This window comes from Cyprinodon variegatus, unplaced genomic scaffold (genome assembly GCF_000732505.1).
Source record: "Cyprinodon variegatus isolate N-32 unplaced genomic scaffold, C_variegatus-1.0 Scaffold338, whole genome shotgun sequence".
In the NCBI taxonomy this organism is placed as follows: domain Eukaryota; kingdom Metazoa; phylum Chordata; class Actinopteri; order Cyprinodontiformes; family Cyprinodontidae; genus Cyprinodon; species Cyprinodon variegatus.
In genome coordinates, this window is record NW_015150791.1 from 776,507 (window position 1) to 794,960 (window position 18,454).

The 18,454-nt window shown below is 39.2% G+C and overlaps 1 protein-coding gene across 3 annotated transcripts; it reads right to left on the reverse strand.

Moving 5' to 3' along the window:
• Positions 1–836: 836 nt before the first annotated feature.
• Positions 837–18,306, reverse strand: LOC107091475 (protein NLRC3-like). 3 transcript variants are annotated; one of them, XM_015385422.1, is made up of 9 exons: positions 18,166–18,306; positions 10,917–11,063; positions 10,315–10,434; positions 9,328–9,404; positions 5,780–7,568; positions 4,554–4,733; positions 2,130–2,300; positions 1,324–1,494; positions 837–1,150 (listed from the first exon to the last, which is right to left on the reverse strand). In XM_015385422.1, the coding sequence occupies exons 2-9, from the start codon at positions 11,042–11,044 to the stop codon at positions 1,129–1,131; spliced, it is 2,658 nt and encodes an 885-aa protein (XP_015240908.1). In that variant the 5' UTR covers positions 11,045–11,063; positions 18,166–18,306; the 3' UTR covers positions 837–1,128. The 3 variants fall into 3 exon arrangements, with proteins under 3 accessions (XP_015240908.1, XP_015240906.1, XP_015240907.1); XM_015385420.1 differs by having other exon boundaries at positions 5,780–7,571; XM_015385421.1 differs by lacking the exon at positions 18,166–18,306 and adding an exon at positions 16,080–16,196 and having other exon boundaries at positions 5,780–7,571.
• Between the last annotated feature and the right edge of the window lie 148 nt (positions 18,307–18,454).

The window sequence follows — 18,454 nt, forward strand, 5'->3', positions numbered from 1 at the left end:
TCCTGAACTTACAATTTACAGCTTTCAAAAAGACATGTAAGAAGTGAATAACTTGTCCTTTCTCTTCTAGAAGCATCTGACATATTAAACATTTACTGATGTTTTAATCACATTTCACATCAAATAAAATGTATATGTTTTTACTATGAATGTTCAGACTCTTCCTGTGACTTTATGGAAAAGTAAATGGAAAGTACGGTAGGTTAAGCTACTTTCAGGGGTCCTTCATTCTATTGCAGGAGATATGTTAACACAGAAGAAATAGGACTGATTGGATGAGGATAACTGTGATTATCTCTGTGATCCAGCAAAGCTGAGCCGGATGCAGCAGTCTCCGTGCGTTTCCAATCTGGAGCCAGCGATGAACAGAGTCTGTTGAGAGTATTGTTGTGGCTTAGAATTGGTCAATGGAAATCAACCTTGTCATTTTAGAAATATCCACCTTTCCTGCTTGATGCCAAAGCTGATGTTGAAACAATTTAGGCTCAAGAGTCGGACCTCAGGCTGCTGCAGTTACAGTGAGGAAAATAAGTATTTGAAAACTTAGAAATCATGGAGGGGTCTGAAATTGTCATCTTAGGAGCATGTTCACTGTGAGAGGCATAAACTAAAAAAAAAAACTGAAATCACAATGTATGATTATTTGTATGATAGATGTCAAATACTGTAGAAAAGCTTCATCCTCAGAACCCATAATTTCCTCACTGAGCTGTTTGCAGCAACAGATCAAATGAGCAGAGATGCCTAAACATCTACAAAAAACATCTAAAATAAACATCCAAAAACTAGATCACAATGACACAAACATGCAGCCTGAAAACTTTAGAATTGAGCTTTATTACAGATTTCTGGGTTACAGGCTGAAAATAAATTGTAGAAAAAAAAAAGAAACTTTACAATTTGATCAAATTCAGATCAAACTTCAACAGAGGCACTGAATGGAGCTTAGCTTGAATTTCATCATCATTGATCCAACAATATCAGACACTTAATGACAGACAGGATCAAATAAAGAGATAAAAAAAAATCTATAAACTCAATTCATCCTCAGGATCCAGTCAGAATCTCTTTAAAATGCAGCTTCAACCTCTGTAGATCATCAGGACATAGATCAGCTTCTCTTCTCTACTAAGTTGGTAACTTCCACTCCCTGCAGAGAGAATAAGAATGAAGAGAGGAGATCAATGAGTGTTTCCAGCCTCTCTCTCTCTCCATCAGCTGTCAGTCAGTGATGCAGCACATCCAGGATAAATAGCAGCAGGAACTTTAGTCCTGTTCAGAGCAGCAGTGGAGCAGCTGGATTCACTCCAATCATCTACTTACAGAGTTGTCAGTTTGTAGTCTGGACTCTCTACAAGATCCTGCAGCTGCTGAACATCTGACTTCTTCAACTTGTTCATCCTCAGGTCCAGGTGTTCCAAATGTGAGGGGTTTGACTTCAGAGCGGAGACTAGGGAAGCACAGCTGATCCCTGACAAACCGCATTGAATCAATCTGGATTAGAAGAATAGAAAGATGGATGCAGGTTAGGACAATTAATACCAACATGATGCTGCTCTAATAAAGACCTGCTGACTTCAGCAGAGAGAAGGAGAAATCAAAGGCATGATGGGCCCTGGAGGAGCCATCTGGTTCACCTAAATGGGCTTTCCTCAAAGCAGACAAAAACCCAAACAGGACTCCAGCAGTCATCAGCGGTATGTTTCAATAAAAGGGTTTAATAAACTCAGACTCAAATCCTCAACTCTGAATTGAGCTAACTGGCCTAAGGTTGGAATTTCTGAGTTTTCAGTTTCATAAAGGCTGCTGTGAATTAGTTCAATCAACTCCGACTAGAACAACTCAGAGTATAACACATACATAGCAATAAAAAAAGTTTGTGTTTTGAATGGGTACATTGTAATTAAAGTAGATAAAAACAATAAAGTAAATAGTATGAATAAAACGTACGGTTTTAGAAGCCGAATCGGGTGTCATCAATGATAAAATGCATATTATCAGCCATAAGAAACCTACTAAAAGGTAGAGGAGGCACGGCTTGGAGCCATTTCATGGGATTGGTGTTTTCTGACTCTCTAATTTTATTTTATCTAAAATGCTGTCTTATTTTTATATTAATTACATCTTACTTCAATGTCTGCAGTCTACAGAGGGGAGACTCAAGAAACCCTCTGAGATCCTTCATTCCAGGGTTCAGGTTGGTCCAGCTTAGGTCCAGTTCAATCAGATGGGATGGATTCGACTCCAGAGCTGAGCCCAAAGAAGCCCAGCTGACCTCCGACAAACTGCAGTTACTCAATCTAAAAAGAAAGTAAAATATTATTGGCTAAATTTAACAGGAAACAGGTGCGTTTCTTAGTCTCTTCTAGGAGAAATCTGTGTTGGACAAAGGAAAGCGCTGCAAAACAATCCAGAACCAGAATAACACAAGCCACATCAAAAAGGTAAGAAGAAATAGAAGCATCAGAACCGATCACTTCCCCCTTCCCCATCCATGTGGAGAGTTTTCAGAATCAGAGATCTTTGACACATGTTTGACATGTTTAAAATACAGATGCCTTGGTTGTAACACGGAATGAGTCACAATTTGAGATGGCGCTGGACAGAGATAACTCAGCAGATTTTAACACATTATGTAAACAAGGCAGATGAGTTTAAAATTATTTAAATTTGACCTGGTCTTGGCCTTTAGCCTTTATTTGTTTTGCATTTATATATTTTATCTGTGTATGATGCTGCTTAGACACTGCCTTAGAACATACTTGATTGCTTTACATTTCTAATAAAAATACTTCCTCTAGTTCATTATTCATCTGACTGATACTAATAATCTTTTGCATGATTTAAAATTCTATAACTTTTTTTTTCCGAATTACATTATTCACTTTTGACAATTTGATAGACTGAGAGAGCTTTTTGCATCTCTAGTATAGAGTATAGCGACATCGGAGCTGAAAGTGTGCATGTATATCAATTGAAAGCCTAATTAAAGCCGGGCATACAATGTGTGATTTTTTTACCCTTTTTGGCCCGACTTTGCAGTCGTGCAAGAATACTTCAATCGGGCCGACTTTCAGCTTGATCGTGCAGCGTGCATCGTTTAGTGTAAAGGGGGTTACGAGGGGTGATCAGCCTCTCAAGATCAGGAATCGGGAGGATCGGGAGAAAAATCAAACGTTTGAATTTCAGTCAGCCGTCGTGGGTAAATTGCTCAGTGCGCAAACAAGGAATCTTCTTCATCATCTGAGATGAAAACACAGAAGCATGGCAGGGGTATGAGTAAAATGTAGTCATTTCTGTAAAATTGACAGACCGTAGTAACCACGTCTGCTCAGCCTTGTCTTTGTCCAAATACATCGTCACCTTTTCTTTTTTGGGCTTTCACACACAAAATTGCACAAATTGCCAAGGCAGCGCGTTTCACTCTAGTGAGCTTCTTTTCCATTCGAGTATTCTACTCGTCTGACTTCTGGATAGGAAGGTCTGAGTAGAGCCATCTAACTGCGGAGCTGAGTCCAACGTGGTTTGTAAACACTCAGTGTGAGGAGGTAGATCGCATAAGAGCACAGGGTCGTACAGTGTCAGAACATACATCGTGAGCTGTGAACTTTTAAACCCTGCGGTTTCCTCATACAGTGTGAGCTGTAGCTGCGTGCAATCATAAAGGCAAATCATACAAACAGTGTATGCCAGGCTTAAGGAGAATCATGAGAGTTTTGCTTGATTTTGTTCTTTTTCAGGTTTTGTGTATAGCAATTTCTGAGTGTTAAGAATTTTTCTAGGACAGGCTGGCAGAGAGTTGTGTTTTTTTGCGTTTATTTTTCAGCATTTGTTTTGTTTTTAATAACTAACTAAAATTTAGGCCTCTTTAATTTTACTGTTGTTTGGACTGGACGGTTCTCTTTCTGATGTTCCCCGTTTCATTGCAACTGTTATGTCATGAGTTTATCGTAATGTATAGAAGTAATGAGCCAATTTGGAGAAACGAAGGAGTAGAAAGTTACAGGTATTTGTGTACAAACGTAGGTAGTAAAAGTAAAAAGTTTTCTGAAAAAAAAAAAAAAAAGTGGCTCCAACCGAATCTGTCAGCTCAGCTGACATATTGAAGAGGACAGGTTCTCTCTGTCCCAGTCCAACAGAACAGCAGCATAACGAGAAAGCTAAGGTGGAGGAATCTGATGATGTTGTTCTTTAGAGGTCTTATCTTCTAAAACATTTTTTTAAGATCATGTGATTTTATTCTAGTTATTCTAACATGTTTGTGGTTCTGGTTTGCGCTTTAGAAGAACTAAATGTTACATTTAAGTAATGATGGAACATCTCCATCATTACTTAAAATCCTTTGACTGATTTTCCTAATTTTGAACAGCTTGAAATTAAAGTTCAATATTAAGAATATCTGAAATAGGAAAACAATGAATTTATAAGGTAAAAGGTCTGAGGAATCGTATTTGGACAGGAGTGGTTATTAGATAAAATATATCAGAAAATAATGAATGAATTGAAATAAATATGAATTTATCTGAACAATTTGAGTTGAAGAGAAAACTTACGTCAGTTTCTTCACTTTGCAGATTGAACTCTCCAGTATCTCACACAAAGTCTTCATTCCAGAGTCTTCAAAGGATTCACCTCCATAGATCTTCTCTATTTCCACATCAGTCAGGAGGTCAGACTTCAGAGCTGAGGCCAAAACCTTACATTCAGCCTCAAAGAGATCACAGCCACCAAGTCTGTGATAAGATGAGAAATAAACTAATTTCTAATTAAATCAGACAATCTACATGAGAAAAACAAAGAAAAATATGATGAGCAAACAGTGATATCAACTGATCAACATCAGGGATCTATTTCAGAAAGCAGGTTTACTTAAACCTCTGTTCCTGTTACCATAGTAACATTGTCCCGAGAGCTAACTTGGTCGGGAGCAATTAACTCACAGCAGCTGTTTTGAGACTGAAAACTCATGTTTTCAACCTTAGGCTAAATCAATACAGAGTTGAGGATTTGAGTCTTAGTTTGTTAAACCATCAATATCCTGTGTTTGACACTATAGCAAAACTCTTCAGTCTTTTCAAGTTCTGGTTAAGCTGCAGACCTTCTGTGTCTCTACATTTAGCTACATTGACAAAGACAAAAAGAGCAGGTTCAAAAGTGATGACAACTGCTGAATTCGAATTCAGGGGCTGCATCCTCCGAAGGCCAGATTTGTTAGCCTATTGCGTCATAGCGAGGCATCGTGGCCTGTTCACATTGGAAGACTCCTCATTATGTGACCAACAAATGCAGCCTTCTTTTTGCCTGTTTTGAAGGTCAGGCCTGGTGTATCCTACGAAGTCTTGGTTGTGAGTCCAAGTAAGCTGGCTGCTCCGTACTCAGAGGAAAAAGGGAAATGGTTCTGAACAATGGTGAATATTGTAAGTGGAGTTTAATATAATACAAGTATGTGGATAGTTCTGTCTGAAATTAATGAAAATAGTTTATGTAAATGGATATTGAGCCATATATGCTGCGGGTAATGTTTCGTTTATTGAATAGTTTTATCTTCCCTGTGAAATTGACATGAACATGAACAGCAACTTCTAAACAGAGCATGCACAAGGAGAATCAGGCTTGTGCATGCTCTTGCACACGTTTCATTGGTGTTCCCTCTAGGGAGCGGGTACAGGGTTGTGCATGTGCATTTTTTCTTAAATGTCCAGAAACAACTTAAACAATGAAGAACAAGGAGGACAATAAAGCTGAATCAGCATCACACAATGAAAATATCTGGACTCACCGAGCCTTTCTGCAGTTCCTGACAACTGAAACCAGTCTACGTCGTCCAGCTTCTGATGCGTTATACTTCTCCAGGTCTAACTCATCCAAATCCTCCTCTGCCATCTGCAGCATGTAGGCCAGAGCTGAGCACTGGATCTCTGTGAGCGTCTTCTCTGATCTGTTCTCTGATTTCAGGAACTGTTGGATCTCCTGATAAACTGAGAGCTCTTTCATCTCCATCAGACAGTGAAAGATGTTGATGCTTCTATCAGGGGAGACATCATCAGTGTCCATCTCCTTTAGAGTGTTGATGACTCTCTGGATGGTTCTTGGACTGTTCTCCACCTGACCCAGCAGGCCTCCCAAGAGGCTCTGGTTAGACTCTACTAAGAGGCCATGAAGGAAGCGAGCAAACAGGTCTAGGTGGCCATTTGGACTCTTGAGGGACTGCTCCATGATTTCCTCCATGAATTCCTCAAGAGATGTTTCACCATATTCGTCTTCCCGGAAGTCCTCCACCAACTCTGTGTTCCCGCTGGTCAAACAGTGGAACATGTAAACTGCAGCCAGAAACTCTTGGATGCTCAGATGAACAAAGCAGTAGACTGGTTTCTGGAAGAGCATGCTCTCTCGTTTGAAGATCTCTGTACAAACTCCTGAATAAACCGAGGCCTCTGTGACCTCCAGACCACACTGCTCCAGGTCTTCTTGGTAGAACAGGATGTTTCCTTCCTGCAGATGTTTCAAAGCCAGCTTTCCCAGCTTCAGAAGAACTTCCCCATCATCCTCCCACAGCTCATATGGACTCGTCTCATGTCCTTCTTTGTACTTGTTCTTCTTCCTCTTGGTCTGCACCAGCAGGAAGTGTGAGTACATGTCAGTCATGGTCGTGGGCAGCTCTCCTCTCTGCTCTGTGGTCAACAGGTTCTCCAGAACCGTAGCAGTGATCCAACAGAACACTGGGATCCCACACATGATGAAGAGGCTCCTGGAGGTCTTGATGTGGGAGATGATCTTACTGGCCTTCTCTTCATTGCTGAACCTCCTCCTAAAGTACTCCTCCTTCTGGGCGTCGGTGAAGCCTCGTACTTCTGTTACCCTGGAAACACAAGAAGGAGGGATCCGATTGGCCGCCGCAGGTCGGGAAGTTATCCAGACGAGAGCCAAGGGAAGCAGGTTCCCCTTGATGAGGTTCATCAGCAGAATGTTTACTGATGATTTCTGTGTGACGTCACAAACAAGCTGACTGTTGCTAAAGTCCAGAGAAAGTCTGCTTTCATCCAGGCCGTCTAAGATGAAGAGAAGTTTACAGACAGCCAGCCTCTCTGCTGGGAGCTTCTGGAGTGTTGGATGGAAAACATGGAGCAGCGTGAGAAGACTGTGCTGCTGATCTCTGATCAGATTCAGCTCTCTGAAGGAAAGCAGAACCACCACACTGACATCTTGGTTCTCCAAGCCCTCTGCCCAGTCCAGAGTGAACTTCTGCACCGAAAAAGTTTTTCCAACACCAGCGACGCCGATGGTTAGAACCACTCTGATGGCTCCATGTTGGTCAGCAAAGGCTTTAAAGATGTCATGGCACCTAATTGGAGAATCATGGAGGGTCTGTATCTTGGAAGATCTCTCCAGTTGCTTCACCTCATGTTGGGTATTAACCTCTTCACTCTGTCCTTCTGTGATGTAGAGATCAGTGTAGATCCTATTGAGGAGGGTTCTACTTCCCGTTTCATCACTTCCTTCAGTCACACATTCACATCTCCTCCTCAGGCTGATTTTATGTTCCTCTAGAACCTCCTGGAGACCAACATCTACTGAAACAAAGAAGAAAAGAAAACAGATTTAGTGATGAAGTTAGAACCAAACCATCTGAAAAATGAGGTGGGATCATTAGTGAGATATGCCATTTAAATATGAATACTATCTGCGCCGAGACTGGATTGGATGTTTTTAAAGAATAACTAAAAAAGCACTCGGAGAGCGCAGACCTCTGCCAAGCAGGAAAATTTTACAATAAATTGTAACTTACCCCAATAGCTATAACATGCATATTTAAATAAATTGTTTCTTGGCATATGGCACAACTCTGGTGAAAAAAAAAAAAGAATCCATAAAATCCATTCATAAGTATTGAATTGTTCCTGCTAACAAACCAACAACATATTTTTTGCGTTTTTGTCTTCAGTAAAATACCTCCAATGCAGATGCTATCGATAGTCACTGCTCTCACATTCTGGTTTAGTGGGGAACTTCTTATTCTGACAAATATCCCTATCTCACAATGTTAGAGAATCTTTTAAAACAATACTGTATCCAGATTTCTATCTGGAACATCACCAAAATTGTATTGATTGTTCCTGGGCATGAGGGACCCCCTGGTAAAATGTTATTAAAATCTGTAAATTACTTTTCAAGTTATACCTTAAACAGAGAGAAAGACAGGCTAACACACAAACCCTCCTAAAACATAACCTCCTTAGTGGAGGTAATTAAAGACTGGAAATGACGCAGCACTGATTTGGTCCTTTAAAAGATTGTTAGACTGATTCCATGTTGTAAATATAAATATCTATCTTGTAACTAGAGTCTATTGTCAGAAGAAAATGAGATCTTTAGTGCATTATACAATGATATTAACCATGTTCATTGGTTTAGGGCAGGCACGGCAACCCTTGGCTCCACAAACTCTTGAGGCTCCCTGGAGCTTTTTCAAAAATGTATGAAAATGGAAAAATATGGATTTTATTTTGTTTGTTTTAATATGGTGCGCAGGATTTTGAAGAAACATTCATAATGTTTTCCAATACTGTAATGTGAGTTTGGGATTGCATCTTCAAACTCCACTACTGCTGCTAGTTTTGTTGCAAGCATGGAAAGCATGTTTGAGCTCTCCTTTACAAAACTAAAAGAAGATTTATCAGTGGGGATTCAACATTAATATAACGTTAACCTTCCTGTGATTTTTCAAATGCTCATTTAATTTTGTTAGCAAAATAATGAACAAAAAGTTATTTAATGTTTGCAAGCTACTAGCTCAATCAGAGAAGGTTAAGAATTAATTAACTAAAGGTAATTGGTTTCTTATCAAGCAACATTATTTTTAAAATAATGTCACCTTTTGGGTTTGCATTGTAAATTAGTTTGAACGTTCTAATTGCTCCAAATTAGTCAACAGATAATTTGAGCTCATTCAAAATTCTTAGTAAGAACATAAAATCCATGCTAAACTGTTTATATTGCATCAGTTTGGTGATTATCCTTTTCAACCATGCTTTTCTTTTTTGTGTAAATAGTAGTTTAGTTTATTTAAGCTTAACTAGTTTAGTCGAGAGTTTTTAACTGAAATTTGTTGACTTACATGCATTTAAATGCATTTAGCCCAAAGGGCTAAAAACAGAACTAGTTCTACAAACTCAAAAGGCTGTTGGTTGAAAACAATCATTTAATTTACAGCAGCTGGAATAATTGATCACAGAAAGACTTTGAACAGCTTGAATTCCAACTAAAGATGTGGAATTGGTTCAACAGAGAAGATAGAAGAAAACTTTGATGGGAGATGTTCAGTCTTACCTGCTGCACAGCTGCTCTGATGTGCTGCAAGCGGTCCAGCTATGAGTTTCTCTCCACACTGTGGTTTGCTCCTCGATCTGTGGAGACATTTCTTTCAGTCTGGACCATTGAAACCAGTTTAAACTTGAAGCTGCAGATGAGCTTTAGTGTTTTGCTGTGGAGATGTACTAAAATTAGGAAACATTTATTCTGAGTTCCTCAGATCAACTGCAACATGAATGATAGCCGAGGTTCTGCTGAGCTCACAGAATGGAGCGAACAGAGAAGTGAGAAAGTTCTGTCTTCCAGCTGATCCGCTCTGAGGGGGTGCTGGCCCCTTTGGCCCCTGCGAATAGCCGGCCTTGAAACTGACAGGTATGTGGGTGGAGAGAGCAGGAAGGACATACAGCTAATTGAACCAGAAAAGGAACCAAACGCCAGACATAAGGATGAGGGACTATAGCCATGGCACATGAAGCATCTACTCTACCACTGATCCACCCAAAACCACAATAGAATTTGAATTGAATCAGAGGCAGGGTGACGCTAAGGTTTGTTTGCAATTGGGAGGAAAGATATGCCACAGAGCAGCAGGTGAACAGCTGCTGTGAGAGTTCTGCTTTCTGAGAAACATGATGAAGATGTGGACAGACCCAACCTGCAACTCCACTGATAAGACTGTGTGGACAAAGACACCAAGGACCCCATTGCAGTGAGAGCTGCTTCTATAGCTCAGTTCACTCTGGTTGGAAGGAACCAGAACCAGTCTGCTGATTCATGGCACACCGAGTCTCTATCTCTGCTCATTTAGATTCTGATCTGAACAAGTTTTGGGATTTATCAGGCTGGAATGAGAGAAAATGACTTTGGACCAGTCAGTAATCTGTTGGATGCTGATGAGAAACCAGCAGAACAAAGTCCAAACCAGTGAAAAGCTGAAGATCAACCAGTTCAGATCCTAGAGATTCTGTCTCTACAGAATCACATCTATTAGAAATTAGTCCTTACTCTGAGTCTGAGGATCCAGGTTCTGCACTCAAGTATGGAGGTTCGTCTTTGGAAAAGTCACTCCTCACAGACGGACAGTTGGATCCTGGAGGTTCTGCTCTCCGTTTATGGTTCTGCCCTCTGAAACACAAACATGTACATTAGAATGAAGTTATTTCCATAATTTTTTATGTTATCATATGAAGATCTGAATCAGATTTATTGTTTGATTTAAATTAAAAAAGCTCAAACTCATGAAAGAACATCTAGTCTGATGCTCCTTGAGGTGAATTAAACTGAACAAAATCCCATCTCAGTGGATTTATTTATTTATTTTTTTTTTTAACTGCGTTCTTGATACGTTGTTTTTTGTTTGTAAATTAAAAAGTTTGCTTTGCTGCCAAACATTTTCAGGTAACCTTCAATTTAATACATCCTGATTTGTGCATTGAACAATGCACTGGACTATTTTTGTCCAAAGGCACACTTTAAAAATGCATCCCCTGGATCCGTTCCCCCGAGCATAGACACATCTCCACAAGACACTGAAGATCAACAAGTTCAGCTTCCAGAGATCCAACCACTGAAGAGTCACATGCATCAGTTAGAAACCGATTCCTTACTCTTTGTCTGAGGGTCCAGGTTCTTTACTGAAGTATGGAGGTTCATCTTTGGACCTGTCACTCCTCATGGATAGACAGCTGGATCCTGGAGGTTCTGCTCTGTCCTCCTCCATATCAAAATTATCCATCTTCTGGACTTCAGTCAGTCTAAGAGAGAAACCAGAACTAGTCAGTTCCCAGTGGTTCGGGTCCAGTTATTGTCTTGTAAAGCAGAACGCTGATTCCCCTCATGTGTAGAGGACCAGAGGAACCTGAGTCGAGCAGGTACCATCTGGATCTGAATGGTTCAAATTCATGGACTTTGGTGTTTTTACAGTCGAGCCTAATCTCTCCCAGACCTCCTGATTACTGGTACTCTAAAGCAGAGGCGCTCAAGTCCATTCCAAGACCATCCTGTAACTTTTAGATGCATCTCTTTTCTAACACACCTGATCCCCTCATTCAGTTCAACAGAGGTATGGTAACGAGCCACTCATTTAAATTTAGGTGGGCTAAAAACAGGATGCATCAAAAAGTTGCAGGATAGTAGCTCTTGAGGACTGCACTTCAGCACCCCTGACTTAGACAGAGCCTTTCCCAACAGGTCAGTTGATTAGCAGCCAGAAATTCCCTGCCTACCAGTTGCCCCGTGTTTGAAAAAAGATGTGTCAACGTGTTATTTTCAGTGGGAAAGAAGTTTCGTTGAAAAGTTATAAGGGTGTTGCTCTAAGAGTTTGGCTATAGGCAACCTGTTGAGGCCTCCAAACTTTGGTTTTTACCCTCACACATGACGTTTTACTATCATATGACTGATTAAAGAAGATGACTCGAAAACTTTATGTCCACATCTCTCACTAAATATTCTTATTAGTGTGCTTCTGGCTGGGAATTAATAACAGCAGAGTTTAAACTAAATTCTAAATCATAACTGATCAATAGCCATTCTATTTCCAACTAAGCTGACTAAGCCAATTATCAAAGAGGCAATTAAAATCGAAGTAAAGAGCAGATTACTCAGATTTCAGATGTATAATGATAAGTGTCTGAGTTCTGGGCTGGTGTGGTTAAACATGCTCTGGGGTTGTGAGGATGTTTGGATGTACTGCTAAATTCTCTGAAATGCCTTTGGAGAGGTCTTATCCTAGAGAAATAAACATTCAATATTCAAGCAACAGCTCTGTTTGATATTCCTGCTGTCAGCATGCCAACTGAACACTCCCTCAAATCTTGTGACATCTGTGACGCTGTTCTGTGTGATAAAACTGTATCTTTCAGAGTGGCTTTTTATTGAGGGCAGTATAGTGTGCAATAGTCATGGTGTACAATCAGCACCTTGATTTGGCACCTGTAAGGTGGGATGGATTACCTCAGCAAAGGTTAAGTACTCACTATCACATAACTAGTCCGGTTAGTGAACAATATTCAAGGGAAATGATTATATTGTGGTTGTGTAAAAAGTTTTAGATCTTTTTAATTAATATCATGAAAATGGGAGCAAAACCAAAAGTGTTGAATTTATATTTTTGTTGAGTGTAATTCCCAGGCATCCAGTGAGATTTGACTTAAATCCACAGAAAATCTGAATTAAAGTCCAAAAAAATGGGAGTAAATCTGAATTTAAATCCAAACAAAAAATGAAAAGGTTTAATTCCAAATTAAAATCCAAATATTTGAAAGTATAGCCATTAGAGGAAACCGGGTTTGGTACTCCACACCAAAATGGATAGTCAGATCCATCCTTTGAGAACATCTAAAAAAATTTGAAAGGTAATACCAAAAAAGAAAAAAAAAAAAATCCCAAAGGCAGATCCTGAAAGTAAATCCACATTCCATTAAAGACTCCACCTCAACTCCACTGATCAGGTCAAAAGCATAAAATTATTTAACTGTTATAATCTGCTGAACGCTAAAATAAAACATATAGATGCAAGTTCATTGTGATCAGTATAGATTGACCCTGAACTTGTTTCGGACCTTAAACTATAAACACAAATCCGATTTTGCATCCTAACCGACAAAAAAATCGTGTCTGGTGAGGTCATGGGGTTTAGTGCTCATTGACTCATTGATTTTATGCAAGGGAACTTGCATAGCTCAGACTGAAATAGATTGCAGGTCCAGTTTTGTGCCAGTTCATAATCAAAAAGAAAAGTCCCGCTGGGCACAGTTTGCAAAGAAATGTGAGTTTTTCTTTTCCTGTCCGAGTCTCCCTTTGTTCATTCATAAAACTCTGCCAAGCCCTCTGCAAAATTGGCATCAGAAATACCAGCAGATGAGTCTGAATCACACAGACCACTACTAGCAGTAGACATGCTGGTCTGTCATTGTGTTTGCCTTAATAAGAGCCCTTATCAATTGAATGTGAACATGAGCTGTGTGTGTCACTCATTCTCAGAGTGAACGTCCCTCTCGTTCAAGTTCATTACTTCAAAACTGGTCTGTTCAGTTCACCGTTCACTAAAAATATGTATTCAGTGAACGCCGTTCATTGAACGCATTCGTGCACGACACTGCCCAGGTCTATATTAGTCGGACTACGCAGCAATTCACTGGCAATTTCATCTGCCTGGCAGGAAGAGAACTGTGATTAGAAACACACTGAGGGAAAATCTCTTAATCTCAAAGGAAAACTGTCCGGAAATACTTGTGCACCAACAATTGATTAAACATAAAAAAAATAGAAGATTTTACACATGATATGACTAAGGTAGGACAGAAAACGGATAAGGATCCTCTTTGAGCTTCAGAAAAACAAGGGAAAGAAAGCGCAGTTTATCACTCTCCATGAGAAAGACAGAGCAGGAAAGCAAAGTTCATCAACCTCCCCCCTTTATGAAAAAAAACCCCAAACCTCAAAGATCTTTCTGAGTATCACCTCTCATTGCCTCAGCCAGCATATAAACCATCTCACTGTGTTTATTGCATAGTTTTCTTTTCTTTAGAGGTAAATCTCCTTATGTATTTAATATAGGCATATGAACATTCTCTATGTGTTCTGTTTTAGAGAGATGCTGCACAGACTTGTTAAGTAGGGCTTTGCTGCGACTGTGTTCATTTTATTTATTTAATTATTTAAATTTATGTAGCACAGAGAAGGAAGTGAAAAAAAAAATCTGCACAGCTCTGCTCACCCTGCCTAGTTAGAGCCTTTCTATATGCAGTCAGTGAGACATGGGGAAAAAAAAGTTTGGAGATTAAAAGTCAGACGTTACCGGTTTGTTCAGGTCTTAATTATTTTTGGCCACAACTCAGCACACATCGCTCCCTGTCTGGACCTGTCTATGGAAATCCTGGAACTGCCACTGCACTTAAACTAGCAGAGATTTTAAAACATAAACTTAAGGAATATTTTGACTTGTACCTTTTATTTTCACTTCATTTTTGTATGCTTTCAGTAAAGAACTTTGTGACCCTCCTTTGCCTGTTAAAGGTGATAAATAAATTCTTCCTTCCTTATACTTGTCCTAAAAAAGTCTCTCCCTGTCGGGCTCTCACTCCCCTTTCAGCTTCATTTATCATTTTTGGCTCCTACATATATTAATCGTTTTGTGCACAAAGAAGCAACAGAAATTAGAATAATGAACAAGTATATATATATATATAAAAAAAAAAAGTTCACTGCTACACCTACGACAGGAATGAGTACTCTATCCTTTCACTTCAAACTAATCAATCACACAAACACAGCAGAGAGGTTGTCACCAGAACCAAGCTACACGCCTCAATTACATGGTGATGTATTGGCTAATGCCTGACCACTGATCTCTATTTATTCACTGGATTACTGATACGCCCAAAAAAAGTGAAGCCACTGGCCGCCATATTGGTACTCCCCACTCCAACAGAGACAAGCCATAAAAACAAACAGTTTGCAGGCTATGGGAAGACAATTCAGAGGTAACTTCACAGTCAGTGAATGTACTACCCAGGAAAATCCTAATGTACGCCGATGTATCCCATAGTACAGTATGTAGCGTAACATTAGTCTGGCTATGTCGGACTGACTCGCAGATATTTTTAACTTAATATTCTGCGCTCTGTGAGTTAAGAAGACGGGTCTCCAACCAATGGACATTAGTTGACCCTCTAAGACGCAGTCTTCATCATTACGACAGGCAGAAGTAAATAGCACTGAAGAAATAAATAGGCAAAAAAATACAAAGGAAGAATAAAACAGAAAAATATTATAACATGCACATAAATAAATACTTTGAAAAATAAACAATTAATAAATAAAGTTGAAAACTATAACGGACAATAAATAAATAAGGTAATTATTACAAAATTTCTACCTTCATTTATTTGTTTATTGTATTTTTGGGAGCAATTAATGGTATGCTTATTTATGTATTGCACATTTATTTATTTCTGTATTCATTTTTAAATATGGTAGAGCTGGTCCTCCATAATCGACATTGTGTCCAATGTTAGAAATTAGAATAAATAGAAAGTAATTCACTGTAAAATGTCAATGTAGTAATTCTTTGCTAATTGGATAATGCTGTCGTTTTTGTAGTGTTTGTTGCATTTCCCATTTGAAAAAGTCATGTACTGAAATATATTGCATGTTATATTGACGGGAAAAAAAAGTAACTCAAAAAGTTTTATGCATAGACAGAACATAAAAGTAAATAGCATCATGTATGCACAATTTTCAATTACAAAAAATAAAAAAATACTACAGCATTAACAGACATGTACTTGTAATTCAGTCTTGTAATTATATGCAATTACCACAACAATTTCATCACTACATGTACATCATCAATTTAGCAATTTTGGCACATCTGTAATATTGTGCTCCATTAACACATTCATTTCTTTTTTCTTTTTTAATAATAGCCTATGTCATGATTTATAGACTTCATAATGACTATGCAATGTGATGTGCCTAATTTTTTTAATAATAAATTACAGTGATCTAATGATGCAATGAAGCAGCTTGTGTGTCCAAAGTGATATTTTTATTTTTTTTAGCATTAAAATGTTAAAATCATCGTTGATCGATGCTGTAGCGCACGTATTGTTTACATTGCGACCGGTCTACCTAGGGAGTACCAATATGGCGGCCGGTGGCTTCACTTTGCCTTGTACTACCAACGGGCTATCAGCAATCCAGTGAATAAAAAGACATCGGTGTGTCTGACGCCAAAGGTAGCTTGTTTATTTCTAGAACAACTTTACCTTACGCTGGCTAACGCTCCCAGTGAAATTATGAAATCAGCGGAGCCTTTTAGGAGTGTGTGGAGTAGAGGAGGGCGTTTCTGCTTCTTCTTCTTCTGTATGGAATTTTACTGGTCGTTGGCACGCACGAAATGGCGCATTACCGCCACCAACTGGTATGGAGTCTGGAGTGTTCTTAAAGGAATAGTACACCCAAAACATGATTAGCCTTCATTTTCTACTCACCCCCATGCTGAACAACACCCTGGAGTACTTTTTTGATATCTCAAATGCATCTGGAGATCTGGGAGGCTTCTTGCTGTCTGCTGACATTCAAATAATGGAGGTCTATGGTGCCCGAGACAGAAAGGTCCATAAAAGTCCACAAAAAACGTTTCAATATTCCTCCATACTGCTCGTCCAATGTATTCCAAGTTTCCTGAGTGGGTAGCATCCAGAATTTACTCGAAACGAAGTCATTTAGAATGTTTTTAGAGCATAAACAGTAGTGTATAGGATTTCCTGAAAGCGCGCACATGCGCGATCCCGACGCTACGGAAGCCGGCAGACCAAACCAGCGCATTCAGCTCGGCAAAGAACTCATGCTCTTCCTCAACACTGAAGTCCTCAGACATTTTTCTTTCGTTGTTTCTTTCTTTGCACAGGTAAACAGCACATTTCTTCTTCTACGCTTGCATTATTGGCAGAGCAGACGCTGAATGCGCACTTTCATCTGGCTTGGTCTGCCGGCTTCCGTAGCTCCGTGAACGCGCAGGTGCGCGCTTTCAGGAAATCCTATACACTACTGTTTATGCTCTAAAAACATTCTAAATGACTTCGTTTCGAGTAAATTCTGGATGCTACCCACTCAGGACACTTGGAATACATTGGACGAGCAGTATGGAGGAATATTGACACGTTTTTTGTGGACTTTTATGGACCTTTCTGTCTCGGGCACCATAGACCTCCATTATTTGAATGTCAGCAGACAGCAAGAAGCCTCCCAGATCTCCAGATGCATTTGAGATATCAAAAAAGTACTCCAGAGTGTTGTTCAGCATGGGGGTGAGTAGAAAATGAAGGCTAATCATGTTTTGGGTGTACTATTCCTTTAATACAAAAAAGTCAACCTTCAAATAATTATGTAGTTATGCACTCAATACTTGGTCGTATGGAGGACCAACTCTGCCATATTTAAAAATACAGAAACAAATAAATGCTCAATAAATATAGAAGCATACATTATTAATTGCCAACAAAAATACAATAAACAAATAAATGTAAGTAGAAATTAAATTATAAAGTGAGACATAAATGTATATAACTCTTAATTAGCTTCTTTATTTACCTTTGTAATATTTACCTTATTTATTTTTTTGTCCTTTATAATCTTCAACTTTATTTTTTAATTACTTATATATTTTTAAGTATTTATTTATGTGCATGTTATAATGTTTTTGTCTGTTTTATTCTTCCTTTGTATTTTTTTAACTTAGTTATTTATTTGCCGCTGTTTATTTCTGTCTGCCCTTTTTACATTTCTCTCTGCCCTTTTTACATTTGGCCAGTCATGTTTACATTTCTGTATGCATTTCTGTCTCATTATGCAAATGAGGAGGGGGGGGGGTGTCCTAGAGAGTCAACTTCTGCTCATTGGTTGGCCTGGTGGCCCATCTTCTTAACTCACAGAGCTCAGAGTACTAAGTTAAATGTTCTCTTTTCTGTTGCTGTTGTTCAATAAAAGTACGTTTTAAGATCATTTGAGGCGAGAACATTATATTTTTAAGTATCACCACACGGTCCATTCACAGATTTAATGTGTAATTTAAAAGAAAATGTCACGAACTTGAGAGGACCACGGCACCAGCGGAGCTCCGAGGCTGAGGTCTAACCGCAGCCAGTCTGCAGCGGCCCTCTCTCAGCATAGCCGTATGTGAAGGACCGCTGGCTATGAGAAGCCTTACAAGCCAGCGTTTTTATGAGGCACCGTGTGCGTATTTATAAGCTTATCAACGCTACAAACAAGCAACATTTCCCGCAATCACGTCTCAATGCCTCATCAGCGCAGCACATATTCTATTCCCAACAAGATTAAACGCAAGCTTACCGGCTGTCTTTTAAGTAATTCGGTTCCTCAATACAAACTTTGCACAGCTTCTTCCACTGCCCGAGTAAAACGGCAGGCTTTTTATTTTAAACTGCGATCCTCTGCTCAAACTAGGAAGTTTGAATCACCTTCATTTGATTGACTGATTGCACGCAGGTAAGCTGCGTGCGCACGCTCATACAGCTGATGAAAACAAAAGGGGCGTTACTCTATGAGGTGCCCCCAGGGACATAAATCAGAATTAACTTGCATATACACATATTAAATTACACTCTTCCATATAATATAC

Bases quoted from the DNA above. Each gene is read 5' to 3' on its own strand.
- LOC107091475 (XM_015385420.1), bottom strand. From the start codon at position 11,044: ATGGATAATTTTGATATGGAGGAGGACAGAGCAGAACCTCCAGGATCC. The intron at 10,435-10,916 runs GTAAGGAATCGG...TTTGTGTTTCAG, and splicing joins CCTGGACCCTCAGACAAAGA to AGGGCAGAACCATAAACGGA. The intron at 2,301-4,553 runs GTAAGTTTTCTC...CTTTCTTTTTAG, and splicing joins TGCAAAGTGAAGAAACTGAC to ATTGAGTAACTGCAGTTTGT.